The following is a 19105-nucleotide window of genomic DNA, read 5'->3' on the forward strand; positions in this document are numbered from 1 at the left end:
GATTCAAAACTCCAAATTGGTCCACTCTTTTTGCAAAATGCTTGTCATGACCAATGCTTTCCAAATCAACCATTGCCTTGCATGAAAGAAGCTCACATAATCAAGTGTCCATACATGTGCATTTTGGAGGGAAATTGAATAATTTGAATTTGGTGGATCATGCAAGCCTAATACCAATCCAATGTTGCTTATTGACTGATTTTAAGATGAATTGGACCTTGCATGGGCATTGTTCACGTGCACATTTGCCATGCTACCTCACACTTGCATTTTTGGCATTACACCTTACATCTCCTTAATTTTCAATTAGCCAAAGCCTAATCTTGATTTCAGCATCATTAACACATGGTATATAAGCCAAATCTTAATCACAATTCAGGAGGATAATAAAATTTGGATCAAAAATTTCATTTCCCTCTCAATTTTCTCTCTCATCGAATCTCAAAATTTTTCACACAAACACCAATTTTCTTTGTAGATTCATAATCCTTGTGTAGTTTGGAGCAAGAATCAACCATTACTTTGGTCAATTCATTCCAGAATCGTGCAGATCCAAAGCTTGAACATGAAGATGGAGTTCTGAAATTGAGCTAGATTTGAGGATTTTCAATTGCTTCTTTGTGCATAAAGCTTCATAGCAAGGTTGAGGGAGAAGATCTGGAAGGTTTGAGAGCTGTAGCGCACGAATCCAATCACTGCCAGTTCAAGTAAGCTGAAATTCGATCTTCACTATTTGCTGTTTCATGTACATAAACTTGTAGATCTTTTGATGTTGATGATTCTGATAGCTTTAGATTTTGATTTGGTTAAGTATTGCTCAAGATATGTGGAATTAAAGTTTGGTTGTTCAAAATGTTTTCCTTCGATCCGTTTGATTCATGAAGTTTTAGGCTAAATGATTATGATATTCTTGTTCCTCGTTGAAAGATCTTTCCAACCATATGCATTTCATTGAATTCTGGAAATTTTGTTCTTGGATCTCAGCCGGTACCACCGGAGAAGACGGTTGAAACCACCGTCCTCCGCCGTCTGTAATTTGACCTAGGGTTTGCCTCGCCAGCGCCTGCGTGTGTGCTTGTTGTCCGTTTCATTGGACCTCCTTGCCTTGACCAAGCCTGCGTGTCCTTTGACCGCTTATGTGTGCGCCACGCCATTAATGAAACGATGTGTTTCATGGAGCGCCTTTGATCCCTTGTGTGCGTGTTCGATCCTTTGCCATGTTTTTTTTTCAAATTTCAGTTGAACATCCACATTTACCTGGAGCGCATGGGTTCGAAACCTAGCGCATGTTTGTTTTGATTTCCAATTGATTTTTCACTTGAGCGCTTGATCCTTGGATGCATGGGTTCAAACCTGGCCTTGTGCATTTTCCAATTCCATTCACATTTTGTTTTCCATATTATCTCCATTTTATTTCATGATATTTCTTCAACTTTGAAAAATCATAAAAAATAGTAGGAATATCCAAATTGATCCCAATTTTTTTTTCATATTCTTGTTTTGATCTCTACTTTTTTATAGGATTTATTTCCTTATTTGTTGATTGCTGAATTTTTACTTTGTGATTTTTGATTGAACATGATGCCAAATTGACATGTTGTGCTATATGCTTTGTGAAATGCTCATGGTTAATCCAATTGCTTTGAAATTTGACATGCTTGATCCTAACATGTAATGAGATTTTTGAGCTTTGACTTGGCATTTTTATCATTTGATATCACTGTTTTGGACACATGGACATGTAGTGTGACAATTTGTGTCACATTCTTTGCCTTGCCTTTATGCATTTTCATTCATAGACCATTTGAGCTTTTCTGGTTTTAATTTTTTGCATGATGATCATCCATAACATGATAAGCTCACATAAAAAAATTCATGATTATTGGATGTGTTTCTGTTTTGATTTGGATTTTCTAATTTGGATGTCCAACTTTGTGCACATTGTTTGCCTTTGCATAACATGATCCATTTGATGGCTTTTCCTTATGAATTGGTTTTGGTCCTTTTGAGGACTCTTTCTTGTTTGATTGAATGTGCAATATGTGAAAGATTGACTTCTGTTTTGGTTATTTGACTTGCTTTTGAACCTAGTCTTTATACTAGTGGTTTGTACACATATTAATAGTGCTTTGTGTTTCAGGTTTGAGCATTTAACCTTGATGGTTGGTGTGGTCTTATTACTTGAGATGCAAATACCTTTGATTACTAACTCTTGTTGTGTTGTAGGTCAATTTATGTCATGAACTCACTTGAGTGTTTGCACTTGTGCCTTACATTGTGTATACTGTTGGATGTTTCCACTGTTGGTTGTTTGGTTTTCTGAATACAATATTAACTGTTTAAGCTTTTGTACAGGTACATTAGTTGCTAGCTAGCTTTTGCTTAGCCTTTGCCTTGGAGTGTGGTTGATACACCACTGAGGTAGCTTAGCCTTCTTTCTCCATGTAGTCTGGAAGTCCTGCCACCTTTTTGGCAGGCATTTGGCTGAAGTCCTCCTTAAGAGGCTCTGATTGTGATTGTTTACATTTGTGCTAAAGACCTCCTTGTTGAGGCATGTTACTTGTTAAGTCCTCCTAAGTGAAGAGGCAATTGATAGATAGAAGTGATTAGCAATCAATCCCCTGTTATTCAGTGAGTCTTTCATTATGCTCGCACTACGTGCTGATGCTTTTGAATAAACACCCCAAGATCTTTGTATAGAGTCAGTCAAGTGGAATAGGGTCCCTCATTCTGGATCCCCATACTTTCATTATCTTAAGCTCACCCAGGCCAGGGTTAAGAGCATGAGGTCTCATCCTCATTTCCATATTTCATCAGCTTCACCCTAACTCTCAATGTTAGTGGTTAAGAGCTACAAATACCTTTGTACAGTTTTGGCTTGTTTGTCGAGGTTGATATGACCCCTCTTGACTAAATCCCACCCTTTGCTTGAGCCACCTTGTTTGTATATAGTGTGTGCTTGTTTGCTTATTTGTGAACCTTTCATGTGTTTGCATTTGCATGTTTGTTTTGGGGAGGTAGATGTAAGTCCATATATTGGCATTCTGTTTCCTGTTTATTTGTTTTGAGGAGTTGGATGTAAGCCCATATATTGGCGTTCTGTTTCCTTTTATCTGTTTGGAGTTAGATATAAGTCCATATATTGGCATTCTGTTTCCTTTTATCTGTTTGGAGTTGGATGTAAGTCCATTTATTGGCATTCCGTTTCCTTGGAGTTGAGTGTAAGTCCATTTATTGGCAGCTTATTTCCTTTTATTGTGGTTCTCTTGTGAGACTTATCTGTTTGCTTTTTGCTTTTGCCTTATTCCAAAGGAACTTACTTGGATCATTTCTATGGTCTTGAGAAAGGAATTCCTATTTGTGGTTGCATCCCCCAACCCTCACCTTTTTGTTTCCTTATACCTCCACCTTCATGTTAACCCAAACAAAAAACATTTTGTGCAAACATTTCACTTGTTTTCAAAACTAGAAACCTAAGCCTTAGGCTTTTGATTTTCAAATTCTCTTTTCACTAATACTCATTGTAAATGAACTCTAATTCATACTTTGACCTCATTTTGTGAATACTTCTAATTGATTAATTCAACCCATTCAAATGTCTCTTTTATGGTTTCAATGACCATGTTCTTAATCAAACTTTTTATAACCTTTAGCTATTAGGTTTGAGTTATCTTTGCGGTTGATATAATACTCACCTTTGTCCTTAGTGATTGAATTGTAAGACTTTCATGCTTATTATAGGGTTAACCCCTCACTAGCATGTTGAAGCTATTCTCACATGGTGGACTTGTGGTTTTTCAGGTTGAGTTTTCTCCCTTTGATAACAAAAGACCTTAAGGCTTTTGGACCAATCAATCCACTCATTTGTTTTCGAAATCTTTTAGCCGAACTACGAGGTTTTGATCCTATTCTTTTTATAAGAAGGTACGTAGGCAATGGATTCATCCATCCAAACACAAAAAATGTAAATAAACTTGTATATTCTTGTCTCATCTCTTCAATCATGTTTGCACAAAATAATTTCATAAACAATAACCTTTGCAACAAGTTGTGAAAAGGGCTCCCTAGGAGTACCTAGGATGTTGTGGGTGCCTAACACCTTTCCATGACATAACCAACCCCCTTACCCAGATCTCTGACATTTTTATTAGTTTTTGATTTGATAAAACTTCTCGATTTTTGTTCGCTTTCTAACCTTTCCTTTGGATAAATAGAAGTGCGGTGGCGACTCGACTTTGTATGATTTACTTTTGATTTAATCAATAAATCTAAAGGTAACGAATACACCGTTACAAGTATGAGAAGATGATAATGGTTATCGAGGATCCTGGGGTTTATCTCAAATCAATTTCTACCTCTTCTGAAAAGTTCATGCATAATGCATTAACTTCAAGACAACATCTATACAAAAATGTACTACTTGTTGATGGTGTAAAAGGATAATGAAAATCTTCAAGCTCAATTGTTATAGAGGAGAAGATGAAAAACACTACTAAATAAAAATGGAGGTTGAAAGTGGGAAAGTTTAATGTCCATACCACAAGTGTGAGGGCTTGGTGAGTATGCTGATAAAAGAGAGGAAATTGAAAATCAATGTTCAGAGGATGAAGAAAAATGTTAGTATTGAGATGATGGAATTTTAAATGAAAATTAAAGAGTTAAAATCTTATACGAAAAGAATGCAATGAAATGTGAAAAGGTTAAGAAACACAAACTCTCCTATACAAGACAAGGTTTTCCAAGCACCAAAGCTTTTCATTTTGGTGTTGATTTTTCCATTAAAGAAAAAAATGAAAGAGCATTTCATCATTCTATAAAACTCTTAGATATTTTCATTACAAATTCTCTACGTCAAAAAATTTTATTGTGATTGTCATTGTATAAGTAAATTATGTTGGCTTGAATTAAGATATAAAGTAAGACATGTAATAAATTTTCCAAAATAGATTAGGTCTTGCTTTGATGAATTATTAGGTGCTTCTCCTCTTCATTTCCTTTTTTTTCTTCATATATCTAATGCATTGTGGGGGTCTAGTAGATTAATATTTTATTAATTTTATCTAAAATAAAATATTACATTGATTGATAAACAATAAAAGAAGACTAGAAAGAAAGAAAAAAACAGAAAACATCCTAAAATTGACAGATATTAAGAGAGAGAAAGAGAGTAGGTGTGACGAGGCACTTAGGATTGGTACTAACTAAAGCACCTCTGAAAGTGACGATCTAGTTAGTTACGGTTACTTTCTTTGGGAACTCAATACACACCAAAAAGTGGAGTCAAGAACAATGGCAGGAAGGATCAAATTAGACGGTTGTGGCTACGATGTCACAACTTCCTCTCAACTCTGCATTTCAACCATCAATTCCTACTATCAACAGGTTTCAAATCAATCTCTTTTTCTTCTTCATCTTCTTCTTCTGTTATTGTGTTTGTTGAAAACCCTTTCTTTTTTCTGAATGAAGGTTCTCAGCTACGGTAGAGAGAGGCGTGTGATTCTAGAATCGGTAACCCATGATAACTACTGTGTGTTAGCCAACACCTTAGCAGCTCATTTTATCTACTCCTCTGATTCTTCTCGTGCTACCTCTTTACTCCACACCGCTGAGTCCCGTCTTGTATGTGTATTCATCCTCTCATTACTTCTTACAATTCATTTTTTGAGTTTTGTTGAATCACGTGATTAAGCTATTGATTTGAGATAACATTACTTAAATTACACATTAACATAATCAATTTTGAAAAATATCTGGTTTTAGATGTTGTTAGAGACTTGTTATATATTGTTAGGGTTAATGTAGTTATAAGTTGGTTAGTATTAGTTACAAATTAGTTAAAAGTTTGTTAGCTTAGTTAAGATCAAAATTTGAGGGACTAAAATAGAGAAGAAGAAAAAGTTAAGAAAATTCATACATGATTAGGATTTTGTTGTTAACAGGAACACGCAACCTTGTACGAAAAACTAGTTTTCGATGCCATCAGTTATTTGATGTCTGAAGATAGAGATGATGATGTAGCTGTTGACTTGCATTCTAAGGTAAGTAATTTTGCCGAGTAGGCATGACAACGGGCGGGGCGGGAGCGGGTTTAAGCATTACCAGCCCCGCTCCATTGTCATGCCTACTCAGTAGAGTTGAGTAGGCATGTCTGCACTATGGTTTGAGATTCATGGATGTTTATACTCAAGTTTTCTTGATTAACAAGACTTCTTTGTGTTTGAAGCTTCTAAAGGAGTTCCCAAGAGATTTGGTTTCTGTAAAGAGAGCACAGGTCTTGTGCTTCTACATGGGTCGGCCTGATCTTTCTTTATCCCTTGTTAATCAGGTTGCTTTTCAATTGCACAACATTTTTCTTTCATTTCTTTTATTGCCTGAACAAGCAAATATCAATTTTTCCTAAGGTAGAGTTTTATTAGTGAAAAAAATTTGTATTGTGTGGATTGTTTAAAAAATTAGAAAATAAAAGAAAATTCTTACACGGGTTGTATTATTTTGGCTTCTTTTGGTTGCGCTGTCTCAAGAGGTGGACCAGAGATTTGAAATTTGAGAGAATTTTGATGCCTAAATTTGTTTTCACCTAGGGAATATATAATCAACCTAATTTCTTAACCTAAAATTTTCTAATGACTACAACATGTTAGTGTTTACTTTTGTTGAATATTTTTTTTATCATTCAAACTCAAAGTTAGGCCAAACATCAGGAACAATGTATTATGCTTAATCATAGATTCATAATTTCTCTTAATCTGTCCTAATCTCTCTTTCTGATCATCAAAACAAAATGTAACTTTCTCCATATGATTTTCAGTTTGACTTATTTATCTTTGTGGTTCATATTAATTATTACTATTATTGAAAAAGTGTATGAGTACCCTATCCTTCTAAGTCTCACAGGTTCTACCTCAAAACGAAGGAGAAAGTTACATATATGGCATGCTTGCGTTTCCTTTGTTAGAGCTTGGACGAATGAAAGACGCCGAGGTAGCTGCCAAAAGAGGATTCGAAATCAACAACCAAGACGGCTGGTCACAACATGCTGTAGGTCAATGTATTTGTCAAAAATTGGAAATGTCCACTCTACCTTGATGAAATTGAAAGTGTCTCTGAAATGTATTCCAACAAAAACTTTTTATAATTTATGACCTCAATAGTTGATGTAAAAATGGTTGAAATTTGTTATACAGTTATGTCATGTTCTTCAGTACGACTGCCGTTTTAGAGAAGCTGTTAAGTTCATGGAAGAATGTTCATCATCATGGAGTTCTTCCTCATCTTTTATGTAAGCATTTTATTTATTTGACAATGGCTTTGTCTCATTTTGTATTAAATTATTAATCAGCCAAAGAGTTTCCATTCTTTCAGGTTGACACACAATTGGTGGCATGTAGCACTTTGTTACTTAGAAGGCAATGCTCCAATGCAAAGCGTGCTCGTGGTATATGACAATTATATATGGAAGGAGTTAGACAAAACCGATGCAGCGGCTCCTGAGGTAAACAATTCTATTAACTTTGTTACTACTAATAGTTTCTCACTTTCTTTCCTTTGTAGTGAATTCCAACCTCATTTGAACATAGGTTTACTTAAATGCTGTGGCTCTGCTTCTGAGGATTTGCGTACGTGATGAATTGGACTTTTTTGGTGATAGGCTCGAGAAGCTTGCAGATCGCCTAGCTGTTCAAGTAAGTTATGGTGCACAGTGAATGATACATCATCAATGGAAATGGTCATTTGGCAGGATGTTTCATTGTTCAACTTGAAATGTTAATTTAAATTCTCTACCCTCACGCTTATTGGCTAGAGTCGATCTTTGACTGCATTCTCTTCTAATGTATTTAAAAGTAGACGAACATTAAACTAGTGATACTTCCAGTACACGATTTGGACAGAAAAATAGTGATCACTATAATGTGAATTTGGAACAAAGTACAGAGAAGAGAGAAGTTACCAAATAACCCTAAAATAGAAAAACAAATATATTTAACAAGATGAAACTATTTGAGTTCATAAACATATAATTTTCAAGAGGAAATGCATGTTACATATAAAAATATAAGTTCCAATAAAATAACATAACTTTCTAGGAATTTGAGTTGAGTCTAACTCAGTTTTTATAGAATCGGTTGGTAAGGTGAAGTATGTTTCTCACTTATAAACACATTTTTAAACCTCATCTAATCTGATGTGGGGTTCTCAATAATCAACACTAGTGTGTAGCAGGTGGTCCAATGAATCATTGAGAGACTCTGATACCATTTTATTATTTGAGTTTAACTTAACTCAACTTTTACAAAACTGGTTTGTAAGGAGAGAGGTGTCTCCCACTTATTAACACATTTTTAGACCTTACCTCATTTGATGTGGGACTCTCAACACGTTTCATGATTCTGAATGATGATTTTGATGTAGCTTCTGTATAATATATACTTCATGTTATAGTGGGGAAAACTTGAGCTCATTTTTCATTTTTAGGATATTAATGCTAAAGTTTTTTTTACAATTCTTGTATGTATCCTATGTTTAGGCAAACTGGTATTTAGAGTGGCACCTTGATGTATTGACAGTTTGGGCTTTGGCAAAGACTGGACAAATTTCTAAATCAGAAGATCTTCTTAAGGGCTTAAAAGACAGGTTGAAGTGTTATATTTACAGAAAGTGCTTTAGATGCAGTATGATATGAATTGTATTAACGTGTTATCTTACTGTAGGATTTTGAGAATGACTAAAAAGAAGCAACAAATAATGCAGAAAGGAATGATGGTATGCTTCAGTTGCCACTTTGGTGATTATATGAAAACCGACTACCATACTATACCTAATCGATTAGCTAGCTGTTATCTGTTACATACAACCTTAACTATTAATGTCACTAAAAATCTTATTATATAAGAGTCTTAACAAAGGGTCTGTTTGGATCGACTTAATTAAGCGGATTTACAGCCATAAGTACTCGTGTAACTGTTTGTTAGAGTGTATGAAAACAACTTATGATATCAGGTTGATTCTGTTTTATCTTTTGTTATTAAAAAAGTTTATACATAAGCACTTCTACGATAAACATTTTTATAGTGTAAGCGTTTGATTAACTTGTTAATCCAAACAGGCCCTAGATGTGAGAAGCAATTAGCACATACATATGTTAACTATATTTTGAATTTTCTTGGTTAAAATTCTTGTCTCCAATTCTTTATTTCAACCTAGCTTGCAGAAGCACTCTTTGCATATGGAAGAGGCGACTACAGGCATGGACTGGAATTACTTGGTCCAGATTTTGATGCCAATGATTGCAAGGTTATATTAATTAAACTTCTTCAATCTTCACTATTGTGGCTTCACTTGTTTCTTTTTTGGGATTTAATAATGCAAATCATGATTATGTAAAGATAATTGGTGCATCTGATGAACAAGTTGATGTATTCAACGAAGTTTGGTACATCATGTTGCTGAACACCGGAGACGCAATGAAGGGTAAAATCTCAAACTTTTTCTTTAATTTTTCAAACGCATCATCAGTCAGTCATCTTCAATTGTGATGAATTTTAATTCAGCTATTGAAGTAATTGAGAAGAAAATCAAGAAGAGAGACGGCACTGCTTTCTTATGGCGTTTGCTGGTACGTCTTGAAGTTTTATTGAAAAGTGCATTTTATGATTGTATGATATGATATATCTCACCATATTCATCGTTCACTAATTATTATTGTTATTGCTTCATCTTTCTTTCTTGTTTTCAGGAGAGAGGATATAAACTAGCAAAGAGACCAGAAGCTGGAATTGCAAATGAGAAAGCCAAAGTTTTTGAGAGTGCTTATTTCAATTAAGAGAATAATCATATAATCAAATAATATCCGGTTGAATGTGAATGCATAAGCTAACAATGCAAAAGGGAGTCTTTAGCATGGTGCAATATATTATTATGAAATAAATCTAACATATAGTATAAAAATAAATGCAACTCATGAGTCATGACAATGACAATGAGGCTTTGCTTGTGGTTGGTTGGGAGGTGCCAACTTTTGATTCTATGAATGAAAAATATGCGTTGATATGGTTGAAACGCTTTCAGAACTTGTATTTACATAAAGTTCTATAGTGGACAATAGATAGTACTTGATTTTCTTTGAAAGTAGAAACTGTTTTTTTGTTCATAAATAGTCAATGATGGACCACTTTGTTGGTTTACAAAAGAATATATATTTGGTACCACATGTGAACTTCTTTTGTGGTTTTGTGCAATTTGGAATTGACTCATTATTATTACTATGAACAATGTTGGGGAGGAAACAAAGTTTGCAGCGAAGAGGAAAGTGGGTCATCATGGGTATTTGAATTTGAGCGGAAATCACGGAAAAGATACGGGTGGAGGAGAAGTCGTCATTATTTGTGGGCTGACGTCGTTCTCAGAAAAAGCTTATTTAGAAGACTTATTACAAGCCAACTTGGCCAAACAACTTTGACCTTATATTCTACAACTCGTGTTTTCTTCTTTGCACTCATCATAGGATCATAAACTTCCAAATGTGAAACAGAAAGGAAACGTGGTAGTCTCCACCATTCGTTATCTTGTTCTATGAGTATCATTCCAACATTAATTAGTCTTTTTTTTTCCAAAAATAAATTCATCTCATACTCATCCAACGAGTTTGAACACCAAACAAGAAAAAGGGAAATATAGCTCTAATGATAGAAGCAAAGTAGGAATGGAGAGTGCTTTATTCTAGCTATCAACCATCTTCTTAGCATCTACTAACTCAAATATTACATTGTCAAGATGCATTATGGTCTGGAATTAATTAAAGTTGGTTTTCAATCACTATTAAGAGTCATTCAAATCACCGGCAACCACGTTAAATTGTCAATGTTTAATATGACTCATGGCTTCTATATAAGGAGATGAATGCTAGGAGAAAAAATATACACAACATAATGAATATGCAATTCACAAATCGACTGAGCTTCACTGATTTTATACTAGTGGAGTAACAATGGTGTACCTATACGAGTACATATGAGTACATATCTATATGAGTACATATGGCGTCTATGATGGATTGCGGTAAAACTGACCTGAATCTTAAGTTCAATATATGTGAAGCTACAGCTGGTGGCGACGACGATGAAGCTGTTGTCGATGGCGACTATGGTGAAGAGGGTAAAGACAGAGTACAATAAGAAAAAATATTATAAACAAACTTGTGAATAGTAAAAGAAACCAAGAAAAAATATTATAAACAAATTTGTGAATAGTAAAAGAAACCAAGTTATCACGTCAAAAGTTTTAAAAAACATAAACAGTTTATAAGTCATTAAAATAAGAGTTAATTAATCTCAGCTTAGAAGCACTTGAAATTAAGTACAAAACTCAATAACCTTTTCAAAACTCTAGTGGAACTATAAATCCCTACGGGGTATCTGTTAGAACTATAAAGCCCTACGGGATATCTGCTAGAATCCTTGTGGGACTCTGAAACCCTTTAGGATATCCACTAGAGCCTCAGTGAAACTCTGAAGTCCTTTGGAGTATCCACAAAAATCCTAGAAGGACTCTGAATTCCTATGGGGTATTGGCCAAAACCCTACGAGGATCCTAAAGCCTACGGGAGACACCCTACAGACATGAGACAATAAGCGCATACAAATGATCAAAACGAATACAAGAAAAACTCATGATCAACTATAGCAAAATCACAAACAACAAGGGTAAAAATAGAACTCAAACAATAAGGTGAGATTACTCAAACAAACACAAAGCCAAAAGGTTGACCATAAGGAGAAGCCCACCCTTAAAGGATGATCGGTCTCACTAAAAGCACTTTGGCCACGCACACCTAGTGCTTGAGAGACTAAATATCAATATGTATATATCGGCCCATGTCCGCCCATCATACGTAGGCGCTCAGATAATAATCAAAACAATCACGATAGTTAATGACAATAACGACAATTCTTTCTTAACCGGTCTGAAAAAAACATCCCACCTTTACGCGACTAATGCTTGAGGGGTTTTGTACATGTTTGACTTCTCATTAGGACTCAATAAATCATTTGGTTTCTATGTGCCTCATGTTTTAAGGGACTATGTACCTCTAATCATATTTTGAATGGGGAACTATGTACCTCTAATCATATTTTGAATGGAGTGATTTAACTAACACGATAAATAGCATAAACTAAGGGAATAGGTCAGACTATAGGGATAAGTGTCAAGAGCCCGTAAAAGTATCAAGGGCTCTCTCCCAAAAAATCCAGGGTTTGCTTGAAGTATCAATAACACACCCAAGAGTATCAAGAACTCGCCCTAGATTGATAATTCGCTTGTCATAGTGGGGTAGAATAAACATGCTTCAAGGATCATATAGAACTTTGTGGCTTAAAAATAGTGCAAGAGGAATATTTAGAGAATAGGTTAGGCAACCAACATAGTTTAGTCGAACAAGGTCAAAGGTCGACGCTTGGTCCTCTTTGATTTCTCCCTAAAAATGGGAATAACACAACTGATGGTCTCCCTTCCCTGATTATTTCGACTTCTGAAGACATCATCTCCTCCCTCAGACGGGGGTGAACCCTAATTATCATCTACCATGACCAGAATGCTTGAACCCCGACCTTCTGTAGGTGACAGAGTTAGAGTAGACTACATCAATGATCCAGTAGGGTTCTCTAAAGTAGATGTTATCCCTAAGGATTAATGTCTTCACTGATATGCCTGTCTAATTTGTGATAATGATGATTGATTGCTTGACGATGGACTGAGGTAACTGCATTACTATGATGGCTTGTTCATATGATGTTGCTGTTGTGAAATTTTGATGGATGGCTTGCTGTTAAATGAACTGATGATTGCTCTGTTAATTGATGTAGGTTGTGCCATGTTTGAATCAATTTTGTATGGCTAAATGGTATGTACATGTTAGTGGATTGTTTGGAACTGATGTAGGTGATAATGTTTGTAGGTACTGCTGCTCATTGGACATTGCTATGGTTTGCTAATGATGATGTAGGTGTAGCAAGTGGAAGTGGAACATGGGAGGCACAAGAACAAGGGTTTCCATGGCTCTCTCTCTTATTTTCATTTTGCTTGAAAGTTTGTAATGTTATGTATTTAGGATAGGATCATGTATAATGCTTGTACCATGTAAATGCAAATGAAAACTATGTTTATGTAATGAACACTTGTGGTGGTTATGTAAGATGTTTCAATGTAAACGAAAAACCTATTTATAATGAACATGTTACCATGTAATGAAAATGGAAAGACTTCTAATCATGATTGTTAATTCAAGATATGATTCCATATTAAAATCACTTGCACTTGTTTTGTCATGTATGAAATGTTTGTATGAAAATGGATGAAATGGATACGAATTGGTTTGTTGACTTTGGTCAACTGGTTGACCAAAAGTCAACTTAAGTGTAAATGATGCAATTCAATATACAATGCTTATGGTGAATCTAAAAATGAAATGTAATGTGTAAATGGATCCAAATGTTGGACCAACTTGTGAGCTAAGCAACCACGTGACTTGAATTTTAAAAGATGCACCCCGTATTCATGAACTATGTCATGTCCTAATATGGATTGAACCAATGAAATGCAAGCCCTAGGGCAACTTGTGGATGAAACAAACTAATGACATGAACTTATGATATGCACTATCATGAATGGATGACCAATCAACCAATCAAGCCAATGTAATAACTAGTCAAGATTTAATCAAGTACACACCAATGTAATGAACCACATGATCACCACATAAATGGAGAATGGACCTCTCATTAATTAAAAGATCCAAATGGAATCATCAACCCTAAATGTAAATGGCCAAAATCAATAATGCAAAAGGCATAGGAGATTGGGGTTTTGTGCTTGGTTGAGCACACCTTAAGATGATGTTTGGAAACCCTAATTTTCCTCAAGTACCATTATCATGCCTTGAGTCCATGATACTTTCTTGTTATGAATCATGTTAATGCAAATGTAGTGATGAAAGTATGCACATGTATTAGGGTCATGGACCAGATGAAAGTTGTATAGAGATAAGATAAACTTTTAGGATATAACAATTGGTTAGAGGGTTTTGCCAAGAACGTTGACAACTGTAATATTCTCAATGTCTGAGTTGTGGCCAAAAGTTGTAGTCTTAATAAAGTTGAATTTCAGGATAATTTGGAAGTTTTCAAAATCATTACTAGTTTTAAACTTAGTAGAAAGTCTGGGTTGAATATAGTTCGAAAGATTCAAGAATGTGTCAAGAGGTTACATGAATTTAATGTTAAACATATCCCCTACAAAGCTAATAAATGTGTGGATCTTCTTATTAAATTTAGTCTCTCCTTAACCGCTAGTAATTATAATTTTGATATTTGTCTCATTCCTGATTAGGTTTGTTTAGCAGGATAAAATTGATTATAATAAAGTTAATATATAGGGAGAGAAGAAACAATTCAAAATGGAAAATGTATTTCAATAATAGTTAAACCGTACTATACAATTATGAATTACCATATAGATATAGATATTTGGACCATCAAATAAAGAACTAAAATAGGGGGCCTCTTATCCACACACATTCTCATCTGAGTCAATTACGGTAAGCTCCTCAATTTTCAAATTTAAAATAACCTCCAACTTCCGGTACGGCGTCACTGACACTTTACCCTTGACGTTACGTAACAATAAAAATTGACACCCACGTGCACAAAACTCATACGTGTCAATGGCGGGTCCACCTCATTCTCTTGCCACGTCATCATTCACTGACCTCCGTAACCGAACCCGTTTCAACTCCCCAACAACCTCCCTCGAATCAGGTCTATCATCTTTATCCGATGCAACACACCGGAACGCCAACTCCGCCACAGCAGCCGCCGCATCAAGCGCTTCACCGTCATTGCCCAAATCAAGAACCGGGTCAAGTACCTCCTTCAACTGACCCGTATGAATCCTCGAAACAACCATATCAGCAAGCGTCATCTCACGTTTATCCCTACAATAATCCACAGCTTTAAGCCCCGTAATTAGTTCAAGCAAAACAACACCAAAACTGTACACGTCACTCTTTTCCGTTAATCGGAACGACCGGTGATAGTCCGGATCTAAATACCCCGGTGTACCTTGAGGACCGGTCCAAACGTACCCACCAGACGACGTCGTTTGACTCGTTTCTTGCAAAATCAACAACCTCGATAACCCGAAATCACCGACTTTAATCCTCATATCCTTTTCAACGAAGATATTTGACGACGTTATATCTCTGTGAACTATCGGTGGCTTAACTGAGAAATGAAGATACTCCATCGCTAACGCCGTTTGTATTGCGATATCAAGTCTGGTTTGCCACGTCAGCTTGTAACCCTTTCGTTTACTCTTTGAACCGTGAATGTGCTCTGCTAGGGTTCCGTTTGGAACGTAATCGTAAACGAGAATCAAGCCTCGTGGATCGTTACAGTAACCGTGAAGTCTAACGAGGTTTGGATGGTTGATTGAAGACAGGATAAGAATCTCGTTGCAGAATGATTTTGATGAGAACGCTGCGGTTTGGTTTTGACGGTGGAGGTGTTTCACGGCGGCGAGTTTTCCGTCTCGGAGATTGCCGAGGTACACTGAACCGAATCCGCCGTCGCCGATTTTACGGTTTGGATCGAAGTTGTTGGTGGAGGAGTTCAGTTCGTCGTAGGTAAAAACCGGTGGGAAGAGATTCGCGGAGTGGTGGTTGTGGAGGAAGACGGTGGTGGGATCTTCTTCTAATACTGATCGAGAGTTTAAGCTTCTCGATCGGAGAATCGAAATTGTTACTGTGATGAAAAGAAGCAACGAAGTGAAAGCGATAATGACGGCGAAAACAGCAATTTTGTTGAGTTTCATTTTATGAATCCACGGCGGCGAAATGGTTTCTTTGGAATGGAAACATATGAAGTTGTTGCTTGGGTCTGATGAATTGTAACCGCAGAAGCCTTTTTTGCTGATACATTCTGTGCAATTTGTGAAGTAAGTGTCTTGTGTTAATGCTTCATCCCATTGAACTTCAATACCGAAAGTGAGTATCTCGTTGAGGTAATCAAGAACATCACTTTGGCAACTGGGTTCAGAATCTGAAACAGAGTGATGCATAGATCTACAGTTAGTGAAGATTTCTGTTGGGTTTTTGATGATTTTGCATTGCCAAGGACAGTGGCTGCAATTGGGAAGTGTTGGAGGGGAACAAGGTTGGAGAAAAGAGAGACGTGAGCATAGTTCATCTGAGAGAGTGAATGGTGAGTTAGAGAGGTTGATGGGTTTATTAGGGATTGAAGATGAAGATGGGCAAATGGTGTTGTTGTTTTGTGGGTTGTGAGGGGAGAGGGTGATTGAGGAAGAGTTGGGTTTGTAAGAGAGGATGGAGAAAGAGAGGTTGTTGATGGAGATGAAAGAGCGAGGAGATGAACAGTTTAGTTGAAAAGAAGGGTGGCCACAGCCGGGTGAAGATGAGAATGGGAAAGGTGGGGTGGAGGAAAACGGTGGGCAAGGGTGTGTTTTTGTTGTGTTTGAGTTACTAATGGAAGAAGAGCATGTGTGTGTTGAGGTGGGAAAGAGCAGAAAGAGGAAGGTGAAGGTGAAGGTGAGAAGAATGGTTAAGGGAGACATGGTAATGGTTGAAGAGTGAAAGTGGAGTTTGTAGAGTCATTAATGGGAAGTGATTTTGGTTTAGGTAGATGGGATCTGAAGGAAGGTGAGTGGGAGGGTGTGAGAACTTGAGCTACTGGAGCTACTAGTGACTAGAGAGAACAGAGAGGTTTTTGAAGTTGGGGAAAGAAAGGGTGAAAAGTGAAAGAGAGCGAAAAATGAGGGGCACGTGCAGGGAGGGAACATAGAAAAGACAAACACTCTCCGAAAAATTGCGCAGAGGTTTCCCAAATATACAAATTTATTAAAAGTGGACAGCCAAAATTATTAGAAGTACTTCTTTCTTGGTTCATTATTTATAACTCATTCTTATAATGAATAGCGTATATAGGGGTCTATATGTTGATGGGGTAAATCCAACAAAACAAATTAAAAATAGGAGAATATTACTCCCTCCATTCCTAAAATTGTTTTATATGAGCAATGTATAATTTTTAAGAAAATAATTAAATTTGTTTGAATTAATCAATGTTTTAAAAATTGAATCGAATTGGTCGGTTTAATCAGTTAGATCGGGACCAGAGATAAATCCGATTTGGTTAACATTTTAAAACGGCTAATGAGTTAAAATCGGAATAAAATAAAAAAATATCACATTAATCAGTCTAAAATCATTCGAACTAAAGAATCGATGTCGTTTTTGTAAAACTGTTCATTTCTAAAAAATCATTAAATTGACATTTTTTAAATGTTTAATATGTCAATATTGAAACTTAGATTTTTTATTTAAAATAACCATATTTTTTAAATAAAATTCTGAAATAACTTATTTTTCAAAATAATTACGGAAATAATCATATTTCATTACGTATGAGCCAGTCCAACTGGCGCATCTAATTTCCCAATGAACAGAGGTGCCATTTGGTTGGGCGCATGCATGCCTTGAAAATTTCCCGATGAATAGATGCGTCATTTGGTTGGGTGCATGCATGCCTTGAAGCCAATTGCATTAGCGCATGAATACACTACATCATGTGTATGCGCCAATGCGTGTGGCACGTGCACTATACAATGTTTTTTTTAATTATATATATTATATTTATAAATAATTAAATTAAATACGTAAATAAAAAATAATGATTAATATTATAATATAAAGCTAAAATACATAACAATTGACAAGAAAATCAATTCCCTGCCTGATTGAAACGCCCTCATGTTCCACATCTAGGTGCATTGGCCTGTCTTCGAGGACTCCCATGATTTCCCTGAGGTGTTTGGGGTCTTTGAGTGCTGACATGATGCAATGGTGACTGGTGTGAAGGTCCGGTGGAAGGTCCAACGGTATTTGATAGATTTGTCATCATTTCTCCCCAATAGCTGGGGATTGTCACCAACAGCGCTTCCATAATTGAGTTCGGTGCTCATGTAGTCGTAGTTTGGTCGTTGTACTTGGGTGGTTTATGGACGGTATGGTTGCCCGAATTGGGACATTGAATCATTTTGGAAACTAAGCAATGATTCTTGTGGTGTACTATAGTCAAACAATGGTTGGGTGTTGTGGCGATGGGATGTTTGGGTATTCATTAGTGGGGGGCTACGATGGCATAACATTGAATCGTATGAATCATCCGGGCTATAGATTATTGTGGTGGTTGCATATGGTTGTTGGTGGTTAGGGTTTGATTCCTGGTTTTGAGTTTGGGTGTGTGGCATGAATTGATTACGAGGTTGGGTGTATATGGTAGGGTGATGGTGTGAGGTTGGTCGTTGGGTTTGGGTGGGTTGGCATTGTTCTTGGATGGAGATTTGTTGTTGGGCGTTTGATGATGAAGCTCATTGGCGTGGATCAATCAAATACCTTGGCTCAGACACAAACTATGGTGTTGTAACCGACCTAAACCATGCCATATAATGTTGAGTTGGTCTAGCACCATGTATGACTGGTTCGTTTAAGATGTATTGTCGTCGATTCCTCTAATGACGACACATCTCTACTGCATTAGACTTATTGCTCAAAAATTCATGCAGGAGATCAAAGACAAAATATTGTGGAAAAAGGTTGTCAATGCAAGATATGGATTAACAAAACCTTCTTTCAAACACTACTGCAAAGACATCAGATTGTCAAACGCATATGCAGTAAGGTGGATTGATAATATTCCATTGGAGAAGTGGACTAGGGCATACGACAATGGTCAACGATAGGGCCATATGACAACAAATCTTGTGGAATCAATGAACTCTATCTTCAAAGGCATCTGAAACCTACCTATAACCACTTTAGTGCAAGCAACCTATTTCAGGTTAGGGGCGTTGTTTGAGACCAGACGTTCCAAATGGAGTTCAGTGTTACAATCTGGGCAGTTGTTCAGTGATGCTTCAATGAAATTTATTAAAGAGGAAGTTGCCAAAGCTAAGACACATGTGCTCACGGTGTTTGACCGTACTAAAGGTTGGTACAGTGTTGTTGAGTCAATGGATCACAATGAAGGCATGCTAA

General features: G+C 36.3%; 2 protein-coding genes across 3 annotated transcripts; one reads left to right on the forward strand and one right to left on the reverse strand.

The window, feature by feature from the left end:
- Window positions 1–5125: 5125 nt before the first annotated feature.
- Window positions 5126–10067, forward strand: LOC127119463 (uncharacterized). Of its 2 annotated transcripts, XM_051049698.1 has the most exons (14): window positions 5128–5382; window positions 5467–5619; window positions 5940–6038; window positions 6224–6325; window positions 6895–7038; window positions 7185–7279; window positions 7363–7492; window positions 7578–7682; window positions 8525–8631; window positions 8709–8760; window positions 9202–9291; window positions 9384–9468; window positions 9549–9613; window positions 9734–10067. In XM_051049698.1, the coding sequence occupies exons 1-14, from the start codon at window positions 5290–5292 to the stop codon at window positions 9818–9820; spliced, it is 1407 nt and encodes a 468-aa protein (XP_050905655.1). In that variant the 5' UTR covers window positions 5128–5289; the 3' UTR covers window positions 9821–10067. The 2 variants fall into 2 exon arrangements, 1 of the variants encoding a protein (XP_050905655.1); XR_007802830.1 differs by lacking the exon at window positions 9734–10067 and having other exon boundaries at window positions 5126–5382; window positions 9209–9291; window positions 9549–9614.
- A 4376-nt stretch (window positions 10068–14443) lies between these two features.
- On the reverse strand, window positions 14444–17116 carry LOC127119464 (LEAF RUST 10 DISEASE-RESISTANCE LOCUS RECEPTOR-LIKE PROTEIN KINASE-like 1.5). Its single transcript, XM_051049699.1, has one exon. It carries the CDS (start codon window positions 16621–16623, stop codon window positions 14731–14733), a length of 1893 nt encoding a protein of 630 aa, XP_050905656.1. The 5' UTR covers window positions 16624–17116; the 3' UTR covers window positions 14444–14730.
- Between the last annotated feature and the right edge of the window lie 1989 nt (window positions 17117–19105).

Source organism: Lathyrus oleraceus, chromosome 2, assembly GCF_024323335.1.
Source record: "Lathyrus oleraceus cultivar Zhongwan6 chromosome 2, CAAS_Psat_ZW6_1.0, whole genome shotgun sequence".
NCBI classification, from domain to species: domain Eukaryota; kingdom Viridiplantae; phylum Streptophyta; class Magnoliopsida; order Fabales; family Fabaceae; genus Lathyrus; species Lathyrus oleraceus.

Excerpts from the sequence above, each read along its gene's own strand:
- LOC127119463 (XM_051049698.1), top strand. The coding sequence starts at position 5,290 with ATGGCAGGAAGGATCAAATTAGACGGTTGTGGCTACGATGTCACAACT. Across the intron at positions 5,383-5,466 it reads TCAATTCCTACTATCAACAG|GTTCTCAGCTACGGTAGAGA; the intron begins GTTTCAAATCAA and ends TTCTGAATGAAG. Across the intron at positions 5,620-5,939 it reads ACACCGCTGAGTCCCGTCTT|GAACACGCAACCTTGTACGA; the intron begins GTATGTGTATTC and ends TGTTGTTAACAG.
- LOC127119464 (XM_051049699.1), bottom strand. The coding sequence starts at position 16,623 with ATGTCTCCCTTAACCATTCTTCTCACCTTCACCTTCACCTTCCTCTTT.